The 19731-nt window shown below is 44.7% G+C and overlaps 1 protein-coding gene across 1 annotated transcript; it reads right to left on the bottom strand.

Annotated features, from left to right (window-relative positions):
* Nucleotides 1–8799: 8799 nt before the first annotated feature.
* Nucleotides 8800–18759, bottom strand: LOC148474853 (uncharacterized). Its single transcript, XM_088458091.1, has 2 exons — nt 18367–18759; nt 8800–10406 (listed from the first exon to the last, which is right to left on the bottom strand). Exons 1-2 carry the CDS (start codon nt 18695–18697, stop codon nt 9166–9168), a joined length of 1572 nt encoding a protein of 523 aa, XP_088314217.1. The 5' UTR covers nt 18698–18759; the 3' UTR covers nt 8800–9165.
* Between the last annotated feature and the right edge of the window lie 972 nt (nt 18760–19731).

The raw sequence follows: 19731 nt of genomic DNA, 5'->3' as shown, positions 1-19731 counted from the left end.
ACATTATACACAGGTCCTCGTACCCATTACACCACATTATACACAGGTCCTTGTACCCATTACACCACATTATACACAGGTCCTTGTACCCATTACACCACATTATACACAGGTCCTTGTACCCATTACACCACATTATACACAGGTCCTTGTACCCATTACACCACATTACACACAGGTCCTTGTACCCATTACACCACATTATACACAGGTCCTTGTACCCATTACACCACATTATACACAGGTCCTTGTACCCATTACACCACATTATACACAGGTCCTTGTACCCATTACACCACATTATACACAGGTCCTTGTACCCATTACACCACATTATACACAGGTCCTTGTACCCATTACACCACATTATACACAGGTCCTCGTACCCATTACACCACATTATACACAGGTCCTTGTACCCATTACACCACAGTATACACAGGTCCTTGTACCCATTACACCACATTATACACAGGTCCTTGTACCCATTACACCACGTTATACACAGGTCCTCGTACCCGTTACACCACGTTATACACAGGTCCTTGTACCCGTTACACCACGTTATACACAGGTCCTCGTACCCATTACACCACATTATACACGGGTCCTTGTACCCATTACACCACATTATACGCAGGTCCTCGTACCCATTACACCACATTATACACAGGTCCTTGTACCCATTACACCACATTATACACAGGTCCTTGTACCCATTACACCACATTATGGGCTTTACTTACATTTGTAGATTTTTTTTTCAATTAATTATATTTCCCGATTACTGACCATTATATTATTATATATCACCTTCTCCCTCGTTTCCCCCACACCTCGCCCTTTCCTTTAAAGGGCCTATCCATTAGCAGATAAATTTGAAAGATGAACGATTTATCGTTCAATTTATCTGCTAATGGATAGTAGGCTCTGAATGATAAAATTGCGCACTCCCGCGGCTGACAAATTTTGTCTTTTGTCTCTCCAATATGTTGGTCAATTATCATTTATCGCTGACAGATATTAGAAATATCTATTGAGGTAAACGACAAACGATTTTTTTAATGTAAATGAATAGAAACATAAAAAAAAAAAATCCACTCCCAGAATGATGTCATGCGATATCGTTCGTCGTTTGCAAAAAATCTGTCACAGCAGCCCCAGGAGTTTTCAAAAGATAAATCTTTAGTCTATCAGAAAGATCTGCTAATGGATAGGCCCCTTTACACCCAAGTTATACTAAACACAGCAGTGAGGCAGAATTTTCTACATCAGAGTCATTTTATTGCAAGGTTACAAGAATATAGTTTCCTTCTGTAGTAACACTTGGAATGTTATTTTATTGAATATTTATTACTTTATTTACTATAATATTGTGTGAATGTTTTGCTGCTAGAATAGTGCAAGAAAAGCAGATTATAAAATGAGCAGCTGCTGTATCCTGCAAACCTGGGGGCAGACACACAAGCAGCATATAATGTGGGTGGTGCTGGAAATCTGTAACTACAAAGAGAATGGTAACAGCAGCACAGAGTATGTCAGCTCATACAACTCCATTACAGCTATGATCAGACAAGACTGACATGGATACAGCTAGGTAACAGAACAGAGTAATGATATGAGGCTCCCGGCATACTGGTGCAGTGACGCTGTGCTGTGCACCTGTATATAGATAACAGATCATACATCCAATGCTCAGAGATGTGCAGCATCCTGGCATTTTCCATCAGGTGGGGTCTGTACGTATTAGGAGCCATCCATGAGGAATAGCTGTCCTGGCTTTCTCTCTTTGGTATAATATGGTCCTTACATTAAGGATGAGAGTAACATCCTGCACATAATAGTCCTGTAATGTCCAGTTACTCATACAGAGCAATTCCTGTTATTATTCATGGCTTGTGTACAATATGTCATTTCTGTATTACTCGTGTATTATAAGCTGCAGGATATGATACTCGCACAGTGCTGTCATTCCCTCCATGGCACACATACAATAGAGATGACATATTATCTAATTCATATGTACTAACATAATGCTGATATATACCATGATAGGAGGTAATAACAGGACAGGCCAGTGTATCCATGCAGGTGCCCATCAGAGAGCAAATCCCCAACACCAGAGCGGTGTCACAGTGACAGGAGACAGGAGAGAGGGGCACACGTGTAAGACAAAACCTTCCTTGTTTGGGTATGAGAAATGGACACTAAGACAGTCACAGTATAAAGATACTAAGAGCAAAGTTAGGATAAAGCTAAAACACAAAAGAATAAAAACTGCATTACAAGAACCTGGGAATAGGAAGAGCTGGTGCAGCCCCAATATATACCTATAATCACCCCAATATATATACCTATAATCACCGGTACCTAAAGTGACAGAGTAATACAGCTTTATGTCAGTTTATATCCAGTTCTGAATGAGTCATAGTAAATGTCTGACTGACCAATACTGACCCGGCTTATGCCTGAAGCTTGTTCTCCTGTGGCCCTGACCTCATACCCTGGTCTATAGCTGACTGCCCTGTCCCTATCTCTGTTATTTTCTCCTGCCAGCTGTGGCCTAGTGTGACCAGCCCGTGAGACACAACTCACCCTCATGCAGAAACCTCTATACCTCCTTGTGACATCTCTGGTAACATCAGAGTTTCCACTAAATCCCGTCTTACAGCAAATCACTAGATCTTACACCTAGGCCATCACAGAACATGTGCACCACCGAGAGGACAACTGGAGTCTATTCCAGCTTTACTAACAATGTACAAAAACTTTCAGGTAAAAAAAGTGTGGTAAATACTAACAAGTGCCACACGCAGCTGTGTTACCCCACATGGACGTCAGACAGGTCCGTACAGCGTTCGGTTTTCTTACTTGTTACCAAACTCTTTATCTCATATATTTGTAGGTGTATAACAAAGCTTGTATTGTCCTTTCTGTGAATTCCTCACTACCAAATAATCTCCATCTCCTGACCCTGCACATTACTGGTGGTGTCACCACTGTGGGAGGTGAGACAGTGCAGGACATACTGAGGACAATCTGTACTGATCCTACTTATCCTGTGATGTCCCTGTATTATTCCTCCATTACTACGTACCCTGCTCACATCTGTATTCTGCTGGGGATATCGGGAGCCTGATGCACTTAATGGACATTACTGTTAGTGGTTTATACCAGGACCAGCAGCTTCCTGTGTCCCAACACTAATTACATTATCTAATAATGTATAAATTACATAAGTGATCATGATATTAATGTCCTTATCTTATGGAATAGTGTAAATAGTAGGTTACAGAGAATCTAATTAGGAGGAACCAGACATCAGACTGCTGTAAGGAGATTAGAGATCCATTTACCAGGAAACCCAACCAGAGAATACTGGATCCAGTGAGATAAAATCAGAGGTTACAGATGTCATTATATCACCCATCTCACACCATCACTTACAGCCCAGTCATCACATGATGTCATAGTTTCCCACTTCCCATATTACATCCCCAGGACATTATGATGACAGATTAGTTATGTCCCTATATTACATCATGTGGTCTTGTTACTGCACAAATAGGCCAATAGCACAATAATAATAATCTAATACAGAGATTCCCAAACTCTGCCATTACAGACCAGGGTTTAAGGATATCCATGTTAAATCAAACTGACTGAGGTACTAAGTGACATGTGCTCAAGCATGGATATCCTTAATACCTGGCCTGTAATAGCCAAGTTTGGAAAACTCTGATCTGATGGAATAAGGAAACTGAAAACCATTACATTAGGAAAGCTGTTGGAGAGCTAGGATGGTGACATCCGTGTGGATATATAATAAAAGTAGGGATGTGCAGGCTCGGTTCTACTCGGTTCCGTTCGTTTTTTTTTTCAGAATCTTATTGGGTTTCAGCTGTCACGAGTTTTGGATAGCCAATAAGATTCGGTAAAAAAAAACGAACGGAACCGAGCCTGCACATCCCTAAATAAAAGTGTTATATATTAGTATATAGTGAGATAATGCAAATGTCATTTACCCTTCGCTAAGCAGGGACAGCAATCTAGGCTAACATTGTATTCATGTTTGTTTTGAATATTTTCAATAACAATACAGTACTGCAAATACCGCTGCAAATTCTATATATTTCTAGATGCTCATACACATTGTTTTTTTCCTGTGTGATGTTTCTGATGACTAATAAGAGCGGATTTCTTTATAAAACATTTCCCACACTCAGAGCATGGAAAACGAGAGTTATGGTAAAACTTACCTTACCTGTTAACTCTCTTACTTCGAAGTCCATAGGGTCCACATGTGGTGGTTGAGGACCGGGCACCAAAAAGTTAAAGCTTTGCCCCCAAGATTCAACAGGCCTTCCCCCTATACCCTGCCCCCGAGCCACTTCAGTTTATAACAAGCCTAAGGCCGGAGGAGAGGAGAGAAGACTGGTGCACAGAAGAATCACACTCACACAGACAGAAAACATGTGACCGGGAAACATAGCCCATAGAAGCCAGGTGCATCAGGGCGGGTACCCTGTGGACTTTGAAGAAAGAGTTAACTTTGTTAAGTTTTACCATAACTCTTGTTTTCTTCTTCAGGGTCCATAGGGCTCCACCGGGAGACCTTGGGGATGTCCCAAAGCAGTTAATCAATGGTGGGGACACTCCTGAGAGTTAAATCTGGCGTCCAAATGAAGCATCCTAGAGGCAAGTGTATCGAAGGCATAGAACCTAAGAAAGGTGTGGACAGAGGACCATATGGCACACTTACAAAGCTGTTCAGCTGAGACTCCACGTTGAGCTGCCGAGGGACTCAAAGCAAGTGGAATGGGCAGTGACAGTAGCCGGTACAGGAAGGCCTGTCTGCGTGTAAGCCTGGGAGATAGTCATGCAAAGCCATCTGTCCAATGTCTGTTTATTAGCTGGCCATCTCTTCTTGTGAAATCCATAGAGCACAAATAGGGAGTCTGTTTTCCTCAGAGAACTGGTACGGTCTACGTCGATCCTGAGAGCATGGACCACATCGAAGGAGGTCAGGTTAATAAAAGGCCGGGACTAGGATTTCCTCATTAATATGGAAATGAGTAACCACCTTGGATAGGAAGCCAGGTTGAGTTCGGAGAACTACCCTGTCCTGATGGAAGATTAGAAATGGGGAATGGGATGAGGGCACCCCTTAATCAGACACCCTTCGGGTGGACGCCATAGCCAGAAGTAAACGTTTTCGCTCTGAGCCACTTGAGATCCACAGATTCCAAAAGGTTCAAACGGAGTGCCCTGTAGGGCCTGAAGAACCACTGACAAATTCCACAACATCACAGGAGGGACAAAGGGAGGTTGTATGCGGAGGACACCTTGAAGGAAGGTATGGACATCCGGCAGTAAAGCAATTCTATGCTGGAACCAAATGGACAGAACAGAGACGTGCTCCTTCAGCGAGGTAAGGTAGAGTCCAAGGTCCAACTCTGCTTGGAGGAAGGCCAGCACTCTAGAAACCCTAAACACCTGATGGTCATAGTTTTTGGCATCACACCATTGAAAGTATGTATGCCACTCTCTATGGTAAATCCGGGCAGAGGCTGGCTTGCACGCTCAGCCTAGTCTTGACTACAGAGCAAGAACACTCTTTAGACCTCAGGAGGGATCTCTGAAGAGCCACGCCATCAAAGACAGACATTCCAGGTGTGGGTGAAGACAAGGACCCTGAGACAACAGGTATGGCTGCTGAGGTAGCAGGAACAAGGCATCTATGGAGAGGCTCCAAAGATCTGAGTGCCAATGTTGTCTGGGCCAGGCTGGGGCCACCAGCAGAACAGTGCCTCCATCTTGTTTGAACTTCTGAAGAACTCGAGGAAGAGAGACTGGAGGGAATAGATACGCCAGATGGAAGGTCCATTTCACGGACATTTTGTCTAAGAAGGCTGCCTCGGTGTCCCATGTTCTGGACCCATACACTTGCAGTTTGTGATTGTGTCTGGAAGCCATGAGGTCCACCTCTGGTAGGCCCCACTTGTCCACTAGGAGTTGAAAGACTTCTGGGTGGAGACCATTTACCAGTATGCACGTTGTGACGGCTGAGGAAGTCTGCTTCCCAATTTAGAACTCAGAATGAACACTGCGGAGATGGCCAGGAGGTGACCTTCAGCCCATGTGAGAATGCGTACTTAGCCGATGTCCAACGCTCATGGAAGGAGTGGTGACCGGTCACTGCGCTCCAGTTGTAAGGAGACTGGCGTCCGTTGTAAGGAGTACCCATTCCAGGATCCAAAAGGGGCGACCTCTGGTTAAATGGGATGTCTGTAGCCACCAGACGAAACTCTGGAAAAAGAACCATTGTCTGAGCTTTGATCCAAAGGGGCAACCCGTTCCACCTGGATAGGATTAGCTGTTGCAGGGGCATGTAGTGGATCCTAGAACTTGCATTGCTGAGTGGACTGACATTCGGCAACTGCGTAGGAATCTGCGCACACTTATTTTCAGTGTGTAGATCTTGTCTGCTGTCAGGAAGATTCTCTGACCCGGAGAACCTAAAAGAGCTCCAGACAGACCATCCTCTGTGAAGGGTTCGGGGAGGACTTTTTCCAGTTGATTGACCAAGTGTGCCTCTGCAGGAAGGCATGGGTTACCTGAAGGTGGCATTGAGGAACCACTGGGGAGCTTGCCAAGAGCAATAGGTCATCAAGATATGGCAGCAGGCTGATTCCATGACAGCACAGGTTGGTCGCCATGACCGGCATAATTTTGGTAAAGACCCGTGAAAATGTTGCTGTAGCACAGCAAACCAGAGATCGCTGATAAGAGGACGCTGTAGGTACGCATCCTGAATATCCAGATACCTTAAAGTCCAGAGGCTCCATATCCAGTACAATAGAGCGCAGAGTTTCCATGCAAAATGTAGGCACCCTGATGAATTTGTTTAGGGATCTGTGGTTGAGGATAGGCCGATAAGACCCATTTGGTTTCTGCACCGAAACAGGGTAGAATAATAACCGTTCCCTCACTGACAGGAAGAACTGGAACTATTACCTCCACTTTAATGGCTTTCTGGATGAGCAGGGCCCTGTTCAGGTCTGATGGAGCACCTGTGTAGAAAAATTGGTGGGGTGGCCATCTCTGAAATGAGAGGGCATACCTGTGAGAAGTCTCTTATCCACACGTCTGTGGTTGTTCGACGCAATTCCTGGGCAAACTGAAGATGTTGGCCTCCTACTCTGGGGTCCCCCAGGGGGAGGCCCGCCCCATCAGGCTGAAGGCTTGTCCTCGAATTTTGAAGCAGGACGTCTGGTGGCCCAGGTCTGCTTGGTCCTATGCTTTGTGGCCCTAGTGGAAGCCGATTGCTTAGGAAAGGACTGACCTTTAGGTTTGCCTTTGGGATAAAAGGACCTAAAGGACGTTGTCCGAGGCCTTGCAGTAGTTGCTGATGGCAGAAAGGCGGTTTTTGAGGCTGTTAATGTGGCCACAATCTTGTACAAGTCGGGGCCAAACAAGATCTTCCCATTGTAAGGTAATGCTTCTAAGACTCTTAGAATCTGAATCCGCCATCCATGACTGCAGCCACAGAATTCGGAGGGCAGACATCGCCATGGCCAAAGATATAGAAGCTAGGAGACTGGAATCCAAGGATGCTTCTCGAATATATGAAGCTGCATCTCTTATGTGAGCTACATAAGACATCTGATCCCAAGAGGCATCTGAGGGATAAGATTCTTCAAGGGTGTCTGCCCAGCTCTCAATTGTTTTAGCCACCCATGCAGTAGCCATGGTTGGGCAAGTAATGGCATTTGAAAGAGAGTACACAGATTTAAGGCCAGTTTCAATCTTTCTATCTATAGGGTCCTTCAGTGAGGAAACTGTAGGGATAGGTAATGTAGCGCTTTTAATCAAATGCATAACATGGCAATCAACTGCTGAGGGAGTCTCCCATCTTGTACAATGAGCTGGAGGTAAAGGATAACAAGAGGTCAGGCGTTTTTGGGGCTGAAACCTCTTACTAGGAATCTGCCAAGCTGCTGCCATGTGCTCAACTAGTTGATCCGAGAGCGGAAACTCTGCTGAAGCCACGTTTTATCATTTAAATAGTGGGTGCTTTGATGTGGGGGCGGGCTCATCTTCTCTTTGTAAGATAGATCTAACTGCTCGCACCAAAGCAGGTATATTAATTTTAGACTCTATGCTTCTTCCCCCGAAGGAGACTCCGCAGTAGAGATCAGTATCTTCTGCCTCCTCAGATGACAGCTGCGTGGACTGTGAAGATAACACAGGACGCTTAGTAGACTTAAGCTGGATACACACTATACAGATATATCTGCAGATGATTGTTCATACACACTGAATGGCCATCTGCTTCTAGCCGTGGGTCCCAGCAGCCAAGCGGCGTGTCCCACCCCCCTCCTTGGCGGCTGCCGCTGTGTACGGGCAGTATGCAGACCGCCAGTACACACTTGCCGATGGACAGGTATGTCTGCAGACATATCTATCCATCAGCTGTGCAGCACAGCCAATGCGATATGTCTGAGAACTATGTGGATCACAGACATATCGCAGGTACACACTTGGCGATGGCCAGCAGATATTGGCCAATCAATTGATCGGCCAATATATCAGTCAGTGTGTACCTAGCTTCACTGGGTAGCGGCTTCCCACCTTGGAACATATTTTGAAAGGCTGTAGAGGTAGCCACCAGACTCTGTACTGAGTGTCTACCCATGGAGAATGCATAGGAGGTACCTGTATTGCTTTTACCTGTTGTGGCAACACCATAGCAGCGACCCGTCTTACCTGTCCCCTTAGAATCTGTGTTGCAGTCTAAGTCTGTCCATGGAACTGGCTAGCAATGTCCACGGGATGCCCGCCGAGAGCACAAGGCGGAGCTGACGTTGTGGTGCCCATAGGGGTGTTGGAGCGGCAGCACAGACATCCCACAGTCTGCTGCTGCCCGCTCAGAAGCATAAAAAATAAAGAAAAATGATAAAAGCTTTTGGACTGCATGAAACATCCCAGTTAAAATGGTGACCCGACTCCGGCCAGGCATCAACGAAATTGAAGTGCCTCTGTCTCGGGGCAAGGTATTGGGAAAAGGACCGTTGCATCCTGGGAGCAAAGCTTTAACTGTCTGGTGCTCGGTCCTCAACTACCACCTACATCCCAAGGTCTCCCCTATGGGCCCTGAAGAAATTATTTCTCATCTGTGTGATATCTCTGATGTGTAACAAGATGTGATTTCTGTTTAAAACATTTCCCACACTCAGGACATGGAAATGGTTTTTCACCTGTGTGATTTCTCTGATGTGTAACAAGATGTGATTTCTGTTTAAAACATTTCCCACACTCAGGACATGGAAATGGTTTTTCACCTGTGTGATGTCTCTGATGTGTAACAAGATGTGATTTATTTGAAAAACATTTCTCACACTCAGAGCATGAATATAGCCTCTCACCTGTGTGACTGCTCTGATGTGTAACAAGATGTGATTTCAGTGTAAAACATTTCCCACATTCAGAGCATGGAAATGGTTTCTCACCTGTGTGACTTCTCTCATGTGTAAAAAGAGCTATTTTATATGTAAAACATTTCCCACACTCAGAACATGGAAATGGCCTCTCACCTGTGTGACTTCTCTGATGTGTATCAAGAGCAAATTTATAGGTAAAACATTTCCCACACTCAGAACATGGAAATGGTTTCTCACCTGTGTGACTTCTCTGATGTGTAACAAGATATGATTTATGTGTAAAACATTTTCCACATTCAGAGCATGGAAATGGTTTCTCACCTGTGTGAGTTCTCTGATGTGTCACAAGAGCTGATTTACAGGTAAAACATTTCCCACACTCAGAACATGAAAATGGTTTCAAACCTGTATGGACTCGATAATGTGTAACAAGACCCGACTTCTCTATAAAACATTTCCCACATTCAGAACATGGAAATGGTCTCTCACCTGTGTGAGTTCTCTGATGGATACCAAGTTTGCTCTGCTGCGCAAAACATTTCCCACACTCAGAACATGCTAATGTTCTCTCACGTGTATGAAGCTTTATATGTCTAGTAAGATATCTTTTCAGTGTAAAACAGTTCCCACACTCAGAACATAGAAAAGGCCTCTCAGCTGCATGAACTTTCTTCTGATGTACAGAAAGACTGATCTGCTTGGTAAAACTTTTCCCACATTCAGAACATAACAATGGTTTATCAGCTGTGTGATCTGAGCTGTGTGTAACACTACTGGGAGTATCAGGGGAGCATTCCCCATGGTTAGAGGGATCAGATGAGATATCTGCACTGTGAGATGCTGGATGTATACTGGGGGTAATGGGGTTTTCTCCTGGAGAGTCCTGTGACAAGTTATCGGCTAGGTTACAATCTGAAGATAATATGAGATGTCTCCCCGAGTTATTCCTGCTGCTGTGTCCATCTGCTGGGAACAGAAAAATTATATGGGAATTAGCATCACTTCAGAACTATACGATACTGTATAACTATAATAAGACATGCCCGGCTGTACCCCAACATCTCCATACTGTGTAACTATAAGACGTGCCTGGCTGTAGCCCAACATCTACATACTGTGTAACTATTATAAGATGTACCTGGCTCTACCGCAACATCTCATACTGTGTAACTATAAGACAAACCCAGCTGTACCCCAACATCTCCATACTGTGTAACTATAAGACGTGCCCGGCTGTACCCCAAAATCTCATACTGTGTAACTATAAGACATGCCCGGCTGTACCCCAACATCTCATACTGTGTAACTATAAGACATGCCCGGCTGTACCCCAACATCTCCATATTGTGTAACTATAAGACGTGCCCGGCTGTACCCCAACATCCCCATACTGTGTAACTATATGTGCCCGACTGTACCCCATCATCTCTATACTGTGTAACTAAGATGTACCAGGCTGTACCCCAACATCTCCATACTGTGTAACTATAAGACATTCCTGGCTGTACCCCAACATCTCCATATTGTGTAACTATAAGAAGTGCCCGGCTGTACCCCAACATCCCCATACTGTGTAACTACATGTGCCCGACTGTACCCCAACATCTCTATACTGTGTAACTAAGATGTACCAGGCTGTACCCCAACATTTCCATACTGTGTAACTATAAGACGTGCCCGGCTGTACCCCAACATCTCATACTGTGTAACTAAGATGTACCAGGCTGTACCCCAACATTTCCATACTGTGTAACTATAAGACGTGTCCGGCTGTACCCCAACATCTCATACTGTGTAACTATAAGACATGCCTGGCTGTACCCAAACATCTCCATACTCTGTAACTATAATAAGACGTTCCCAGCTGTATCCCAACATCTCCATACTGTGTAACCATAATAAGACATGCCCGGCTGTACCCCAACATCTCATACAGTCAGTGTTATTTCCAAGTTTCAGTTGTGAATGTAGAAGTCAGATAGCAAATAGGTAACTGTGACCGGATAACCTTGCCTACGCCAACAGCCACAGATATTTTTTTGATCCCACTGGATCTTGGGGGGGGATCCCATTTCAATCTTGGATCTTGTAGGGATTCCCTCTTACCATCAGTAACCACCTGTTACTGACTCTGCCCACTGTGCCATTGGCATGCAACTTTGCTGCCACCACCAAGATCTTGGACTGGCACCTGAAAAGCACTTCTCTCAGGCTCCTACATCGGCACCTGAACTGCCTCTGCTGCATATGCTTAGACTAGCTGCAGCCACACCTCCTGACTGGTGTTGGCTGATACCCACTGGTCCCTCGCAATGGACCAGGCCCAGCAGGGTAGCTGGCAGCGGGTTTGAACTCGGAGACACTGGGCTCAAATTAAAGCAGTCAGAAAATGGAATAGCGCTTGGTGCAATTCTGATGTCGCAGGATACAGATGAAGTCATCTCAAAGTCAAGATGTTTATTGCTCAAATAGTTTTAAAAAAGACATTTCCCCTCGGGAGTATCACAGCATACAGATGATATGGCAGTTCATACCTTCTTGATGTTCAAAAAAATTCAAACGAAACAGGCTCACATGCCTTCTTTTATCTTACTCCAATACACAATACCACAAGGGGTTAGTGCACCCTGTAGTTATTACCTGATCAAGTGCATTTGCCTTGCATGCACAAGGCATGCTCAACTTTAACATTGTCCCTAATGGACAGTGGTGAGTGCTTACTCCTCTATGCCTGAGCCCACCTGTCGTCATTTTAGACGCCCAGGTGCCGGCATGTTTGGGATGAGAAAAAACTTCCCTACGATATGTACTTCCAGGATTCTGCTGAGGGGGACTTGGCCACCTTTTCTACCTGAATCTGGGCTCCAGAACAAGGCAGACAAGATCCCCAGCCAGTAGTCTCCTGGTCACTTTGGAGCTCGCTGAAAATAATTAGCTGACTGCACTGGCCAGTTCCCCATGCACCTCTTTCAGGCATGAGGCTGCATGGGGGGGGGGGGACAGTCCATTTTTCTCTGGAAGTGGCTGGGGATCCAGCAGCCCACAGAGAGCTCTACATCCCCCGGACTTCCAGGGAAACACAGGTAAGTGCAATTTATTGAAAATGTATTTAAACATTTTTAACAAATGCATTGCACACACACATACATACATTATTATATATATATATATATATATATATATATATACAGATAGCCAAGGTGCGGCACTCGCGGCATAATCTCAATGGATAAACGATACGTGACACACAATTAGTCAACGTTTCAGTTCTTTACTGAACTTTTTTCAAGATCTTGAGTCAGTTCAGCAGTCCTTTGAAGCCCATTTCAGTGGGAAGCCTGGTCTGGCTTCTTTGCGTGCACACCACAGACACTGGTGAGCATAGGCCAATTCGGCAACCTGCATATCTGGTCTCATCAGAGGCGCAGGTGAAAATCTACAATGAGGTGCAGGAGATGTTAGTGCTAGGTGTAACAGTCCCTGGCCTGCCTCCATTGTATTGGTTCCCAAGATGGACCGTACCACGTGGTTTTGTGTAGATATCTGCCGGTTGAATGAGGTAACCAAATCTGATACTTATTCCTTACCCCGCATTGATGTGTTGTTAGACGAGTTGGCAGGAGCAAAATACATCTCCACTTTTGAATTGAGCAAGTGGCATTGGCAGATAGCAATGACCCCCGAGGCTTAAAAGCGATCTGCCTTCATCACCTCATTTGGCTTGTTAAGAGTTCAAGACCATCTGGGATGAAGAATGCGCCAGCCTCCTTCCAGAGCATTGTCGATGACATACTGAAGGGGTACGGAGATTTTGCTTAGGCCTACTTGGATGACCGCCATCTTCAGTGGAACTTGTGAAGATCACCTGAGGCATGTGGGGCTGGTGTTAAAAAGGATTCGGTGGGCAGGTCTGACCATCAGGGCAGACAAGTGCCAAATGGGGATGTACAGTACCTGGGGCACCGTGTGGGAGGTAAGGTGAAGCCTGAACCAGCGAAAGTAGAGACTGGCCCCGCCCACAACCCAGAGATAGGCCCTGGCCTTATTAAAAATGGCAGGGTACTACTGATGCTTTATCCCTGACTTCAGTTCTGTAGCCAAAACCCTTATAGATTTGACTAAGAAGAAGCTCCCCAAGGTAGTTGACTGGACACACTCTTGTGAGCTGGAATTTCAGTCATTTAAAATGTCTCTGGTACAAGAGCTCCAGTACTGCTGGTGCCAGACTACAGTAAGAATTTTGTTGTACAGACTGAATGGTCACAGTACGGACGGAGAAGTACTGAGCCAGAAGGGACCAGATGGGCAGGAGCATCTTGTGGCCTATTTAAGAAGGAAACTGCTACAGCAGGAGGTTTCAACTTAAATATATTCACAGTTGTGGATGAAACGCATCGCTGTCCGCATCAATTGGTGTCCACATTATCTTCTATAATTTTCCTATGGTGAGCCACGAATTGGGACTATTCTCCTTTATTAACCAAGAAGGACAAGGGTCAGATTATTGCCTGAAATTACACTGGCCCTTGAAGCCGGCGGGTCCTGCAGCCCTCAGCACGCCGCTTAGAGACTGGGAGCCCGAGCGGCTATATTTGTGAAGCCGGTGGGTCCTGCAGCCTAAGCACGCCGCTTAGAGACCGGGAGCCCGGGCAGCTATATTTGTGAAGCCGGTGGGTCCTGCAGCTCGAGCACGCCGCTTAGAGACCTGGAGCCCGAGCGGCTATATTTGTCAAGCCGGTGGGTCCTGCAGCTCGAGTACGCAGCTTAAAGACAGGGAGTCTGAGCAGATAGATTTGTGAAGCTGGCGGGTCCTACAACCCAGAGCACGCTGCTTAGAGACCAGGAGCCGGAGCGGCTATATTTGTGAAGCCGGTGGGTCCTGCAGCCCGAGCACGGCGCTTAGAGACCAGGAGCCCAGGAAGCTATATTTGTGAAGCCGGTGGGTCCTGCAGCTCGAGTATGATGCTTAGAGACCAGGAGCCTGAGCGGCTATATTTGTGAAGCCAGTGGGTCCTGCAGCTCGAGCACGCAGCTTAAAGACAGGGAGTCTGTGCTGATATATTTGTGAAGCCAGTGGGTCCTGCAGCCCGAGCACGCTGCTTAGAGATGGGGAGCCCGAGCGGCTATATTGGTGAAGCTGGTTGGTCCTGCAGCCCGAGCACACTGCTTAGAGATGGGGAGCCCGAGCGGCTATATTTGTGACAGTTGCCGGCAAAAAAGCTTAGAGGAGGCGGGTCCTGCAGCTCAAGTACGCCGTGATCGGGAACCACAGAGACTAAAAATCTGTGACAGCCGCGGATGTACTACACTGAAGTCCAGACTCAGTGCGGCAACAATATACAGCCATCCAGCGCTTATCTGGTTTTCCTTGTGTCGGCTAAGTAAGGAGTAGGTAACCCATTAAACTTCTTCTGAAATATTAAGAGAGAGATATGGTCACCTTAAGGAAATACATGGGATCATTTCATGACTTTGGACATTGTCTTTTGAATCTCATCTAATTGAGAAACTATTTTTATTATTAATTTTTTATGTGGTTCCTGTGTTGAATTTACTAATCTGATTATCAGTGTAGGATAATCCTTTATGAGATGACTTCATGCCATGTCATTCTTTTAGCAACATTGTAGTTATTTGTGTTTATTTTCTAATCCTCAATATAAGGGGACATTCCAATTAGGTGCTAATTGCGAGTAGCGAGTTTGTTTCATGAAACTCACAGACTTTGCACAAATGCGCGCTCCCGAGAATTCTCCAATCCAATGAAAAATGCCTATTCACGGTGCTCGCAGTGGAGGGGTGCGAACTGACTGCCAAATGCGACGTAAGAGAAGTGCATGAAAAAGTGGGGAGACCATCCTGGACCACCCAAAATTGATAATTTTTTTAGCAGGACCGTATAGGGCTGTTTGTGGGCATAAGGAAAGTACTGAAGGCCTTTAAATGGTGTGAAATGGCTGATTTGTGTTCTTGTTTAAAAAGATGCAAAAAAATGATAAAAAAGCAAACTTTTTTGTTTAATCTCAAATTAATTAAATGAAAATTGCAAAAAAAGTAGGAAACACGGAGATTTTGGGCTACATTGTGGAAACTAAAAAATTGTAAAAAAAAATGAAGTAAACAATTATTTTTCAATAAAAAAAAAACTAATTACATTTGGGGTTCCTAAACTAACGAAAAAGTTAATTTTGGGGTAATTTGAGGCCATTTTTTTACCCTCAAAAATGACATGTAATTATTGGACTAATTAAGCTAACTTGAAATTTCCAAATGCCTGATTAGTCATTAGGGGGGATGTCCAAGGGGTTCTTAAAATAAAGATTTTCCTTTCCATCTCTCACCCTCAGGGAGGTGCAAATGGAAAAATGCAAATTTACTCTGGTTCAGTGCAAGTTGCTAATTGGATTGCAAAATTAATTAGCTGTGCTAATTCGAAGAGAAAACAGCAAATTGCACCTCACAATTAACAAATAATTAGATTAACCCCTAAGTATTTATTACAAATAAACTAAAAAATATTTTTCAGAATTGATAAGAGCCTCTGACTGATATGAAATGACCAGAGGAGTTTTTTTAATTTTCTGTTGCTTTTGTGGGGGTCACAATATAAATGACTGCAGCAGGTGATTTCCCCATTGGTCTGACTCGGGCGCTAGAATAATTTGTGTCTTTCCAGGAGGTGGGGTACGCCACAATTGAAAAGGAATGCTTGAAAATTGCTTGGACTGTGAAGAAGCTAAAGCTCCATTTGTATGGCCGGTAATTTACTGTGGTGACTGATCACAACCCTTTAAAGTGTCTACAACACACCACAGGGGAAATTGGCAGACTGTTGCGGTGGAGCCTTGCAGGAGGCTGCTCTTAATTTCAGAGGGATGGCCCTGATTCAGAGCGAGCGCTCTGTCAGGGCATACGGCTCTGAATCAGGGTCTATACATTATATCACACACAGGTCATACTAGCTGTATCCTGCTGTGTCCTCACACTCTCCATATCTCCATCTCAGTATGTGTAACAGAGTGCAGACATGGTCTATACATTATATCACACACAGGACATACTAGCTGTATCCTGCTGTGTCCTCACACTCTCCGGATCTCCATCTCAGTATGTGTAACACAGTGCAGGCATGGTCTATATATTATATCACACACAGGACATACTAGCTGCACCCTGCTGTGTCCTCACACTCTCCATATCTCCATCTCAGTATGTGTAACAGAGTGCAGGCATGGTCTATATATTATATCACACACAGGACATACTAGCTGCACCCTGCTGTGTCCTCACACTCTCCATATCTCCATCTCAGTATGTGTAACAGAGTGCAGGCATGGTCTATACATTATATCACACCCAGGTCATACTAGCTGTATCCTGCTGTGTCCTCACACTCTCCGGATCTCCATCTCAGTATATGTAACAGAGTGCAGGCATGGTCTATACATTATATCACACACAGGACATACTAGCTGTATCCTGCTGTGTCCTCACACTCTCCGGATCTCCATCTCAGTATATGTAACAGAGTGCAGGCATGGTCTATACATTATATCATACACAGGACATACTAGCTGTATCCTCACACTCTCCATATCTCCATCTCAGTATGTGTAACAGAGTGCAGGCATGGTCTATACATTATATCACACACAGGTCACACTAGCTGTATCCTGCTGTGTCCTCACACTCTCCATATCTCCATCTCAGTATGTGTAACAGAGTGCAGGCATGGTCTATACATTATATCACACACAGGACATACTAGCTGTACCCTGCTGTGTCCTCACACTCTCCATATCTCCATCTCAGTATGTGTAACAGAGTGCAGGCATGGTCTATACATTATATCACACACAGGTCATACTAGTTGCATCCTGCTGTGTCCTCACACTCTCCGGATCTCTATCTCAGTAAATGTAAAATAACCAGTTTGTATCTCTCTAGGAATTAATATCTTTACTGGAGGTTAGATACGCTCTAGCCTCTAAGGGGATCTACTGGAACATGCACAATGGAACAGAAAAATCCACATTTTTAACAATCGGGATCCACCATTGCTCTCGCTGTGGACCTCCAGGCAGAAAATTTAATACTTTCCTAAAAGATATTTATACAGGTCTGGTTCATATCTCTGGTAAAACAGAATAAAATCAGTACAAGAAATCACATGCAAAGATGTTATTACCATTAGTGATCATTGATCATGTCAGGCAGTAGTGGTCAGGAAGGATCATGGGTAATACCCCATTGAAGGGCATGGGGAGGACCATCGACAAAGGTCATTTTTGTAGTGGACAGTAAAGAACATAAGTAGCTTGTAGCAGACAAAGATATGATGAGTGTGGGGAGGAGACTGGTCAGATCTCTGGGCTGGTAACACACAGTGACATGATGTGAGGGGGAGAGCAGGAGTATAATAGGGGCTGATGGCTCCTGATGTATGAGATACACCAGAGAGTGTGGGGAGGAGACTGGTCAGATCTAAGAGCTGGAAACATACAGTGACATGATGTGAGGAGGAGAGCAGGAGTACAATAGGGACTGATGGCTGCTGATGTATGAGATACACCAGAGAGTGTGGGGAGGAGACTGGTCAGATCTCTGGGCTGGTAACACACAGTGACATGATGTGAGGAGGAGAGCAGGAGTACAATAGGGACTGATGGCTGCTGATGTATGAGATACACCAGAGAGTGTGGGGAGGAGACTGGTCAGATCTCTGGGCTGGTAACACACAGTGACATGATGTGAGGGGGGACAGCAGGAGTATAATAATGGCAGATGGCTCCTGCTTCCCCCCCTGTGCATATACATTTTACTCATTAGTTTGTACTGACAGAGGAGGGTGTAGGATAATAGATTGCTGTAGTGACTGAACAGAGTATGTGACTCTTTTCTGAGATAAGTGTTTATTACTCACCTGTGTTGATATCTCCAGGGATTTCCTCCTCTTTACACTCCTGATCACCCCTCACATATGTCTCTTCTTCTCCCTCTGTATCTTCTACCTTTATATCAGTCATATACGTCTCTTCTTCTCCCTCTATATCTTCTGTCTTCATATCAGTCACATAGGTCTCTTCTTCTCCCTCTATATATTCTGCCTTCATATCAGTCACATACGTCTCTTCTCCCTCTATAACTTCTACCTTTATATCAGTCACATACGTCTCTTCTTCTCCCTCTGTATCTTCTTCCTTCATATCAGTCACATACGTCTCTTCTTCTCCCTCTATATCTTCTGCCTTCATATCAGACACATACGTCTCTTCTTCTCCCTCTGTATCTTCTACCTTAATATCAGCAAGATCTTCACTCTAAATGACCCATAAAATAATCAAGTCTAATTTAATTGAGAATAAACAGTAAAATAATCTGTGTATAATACACACACAGATTCTCTATAGATCATATAGTCACAATCACTTTGGTATACTGGTATCTACCTGCTGCTCCTGTGGGGTCCTGTGACTCTCCTCTGTACAATCCGGTGAATAAAGATGATGGGGACATCTCTCTGTGGTATTTCTATTACTGGGTCCATCTATAGGAAACACAGTGACTGAGTAAATTGTATATATGTGCTCATCAGGTAATGTGTGTATATAGGGCTCCCATACCTGCTCTACCCTGTACAATAAATGACAGTCACCTCTTACCCAGTGATGTGAGGGGCCGGTGATTCTCCATCATCACGTCCTTGTACAGACCCGTGTTCCTCTATATATACCCTCTCCTGCATGGAGACATAGACAGTGACATCCTGACACCTTATAGGAACCTGACACACACAATGATATAGTCATCACCCAGACACATCCCCTAGTTGTACTGTCATGCATTATTACTAGATATAAGTGATGTCACTGTGACACTCCCATATCCCCTCACCTCCCCAGTCATGTCCCTGTATTATTACTATATATAAGTGATGTCACTGTGACACTCCCAGATCCCCTCACCTCCCCAGTCATGTCCCTGTATTATTACTATAGATATAAGTGATGTCACTGTGACACTCCCATATCCCCTCACCTCCCCAGTCATGTTCCTCTATTATTACTATATATAAGTGATGTCAGAGTGACACTCCCAGATCCCCTCACCTCCCCAGTCATGTCCCTGTATTATTACTATAGATATAAGTGATGTCACAGTGACACTCCCAGATCCCTTGACCTCCCCAGTCATGTCCCTGTATTATTACCAGTGCTATTTTGGTAGAAAAATAGGTGGGTGGAACCATTCTTGGGGGAAGGGGCTGTGGGCAATCTGGGCAGAGCTA

This window comes from Taudactylus pleione, unplaced genomic scaffold, assembly GCF_031769625.1.
Source record: "Taudactylus pleione unplaced genomic scaffold, aTauple2 ptg000805l, whole genome shotgun sequence".
NCBI lineage: Eukaryota > Metazoa > Chordata > Amphibia > Anura > Myobatrachidae > Taudactylus > Taudactylus pleione.
This window is presented reverse-complemented; position numbering and strand designations above follow the sequence as displayed.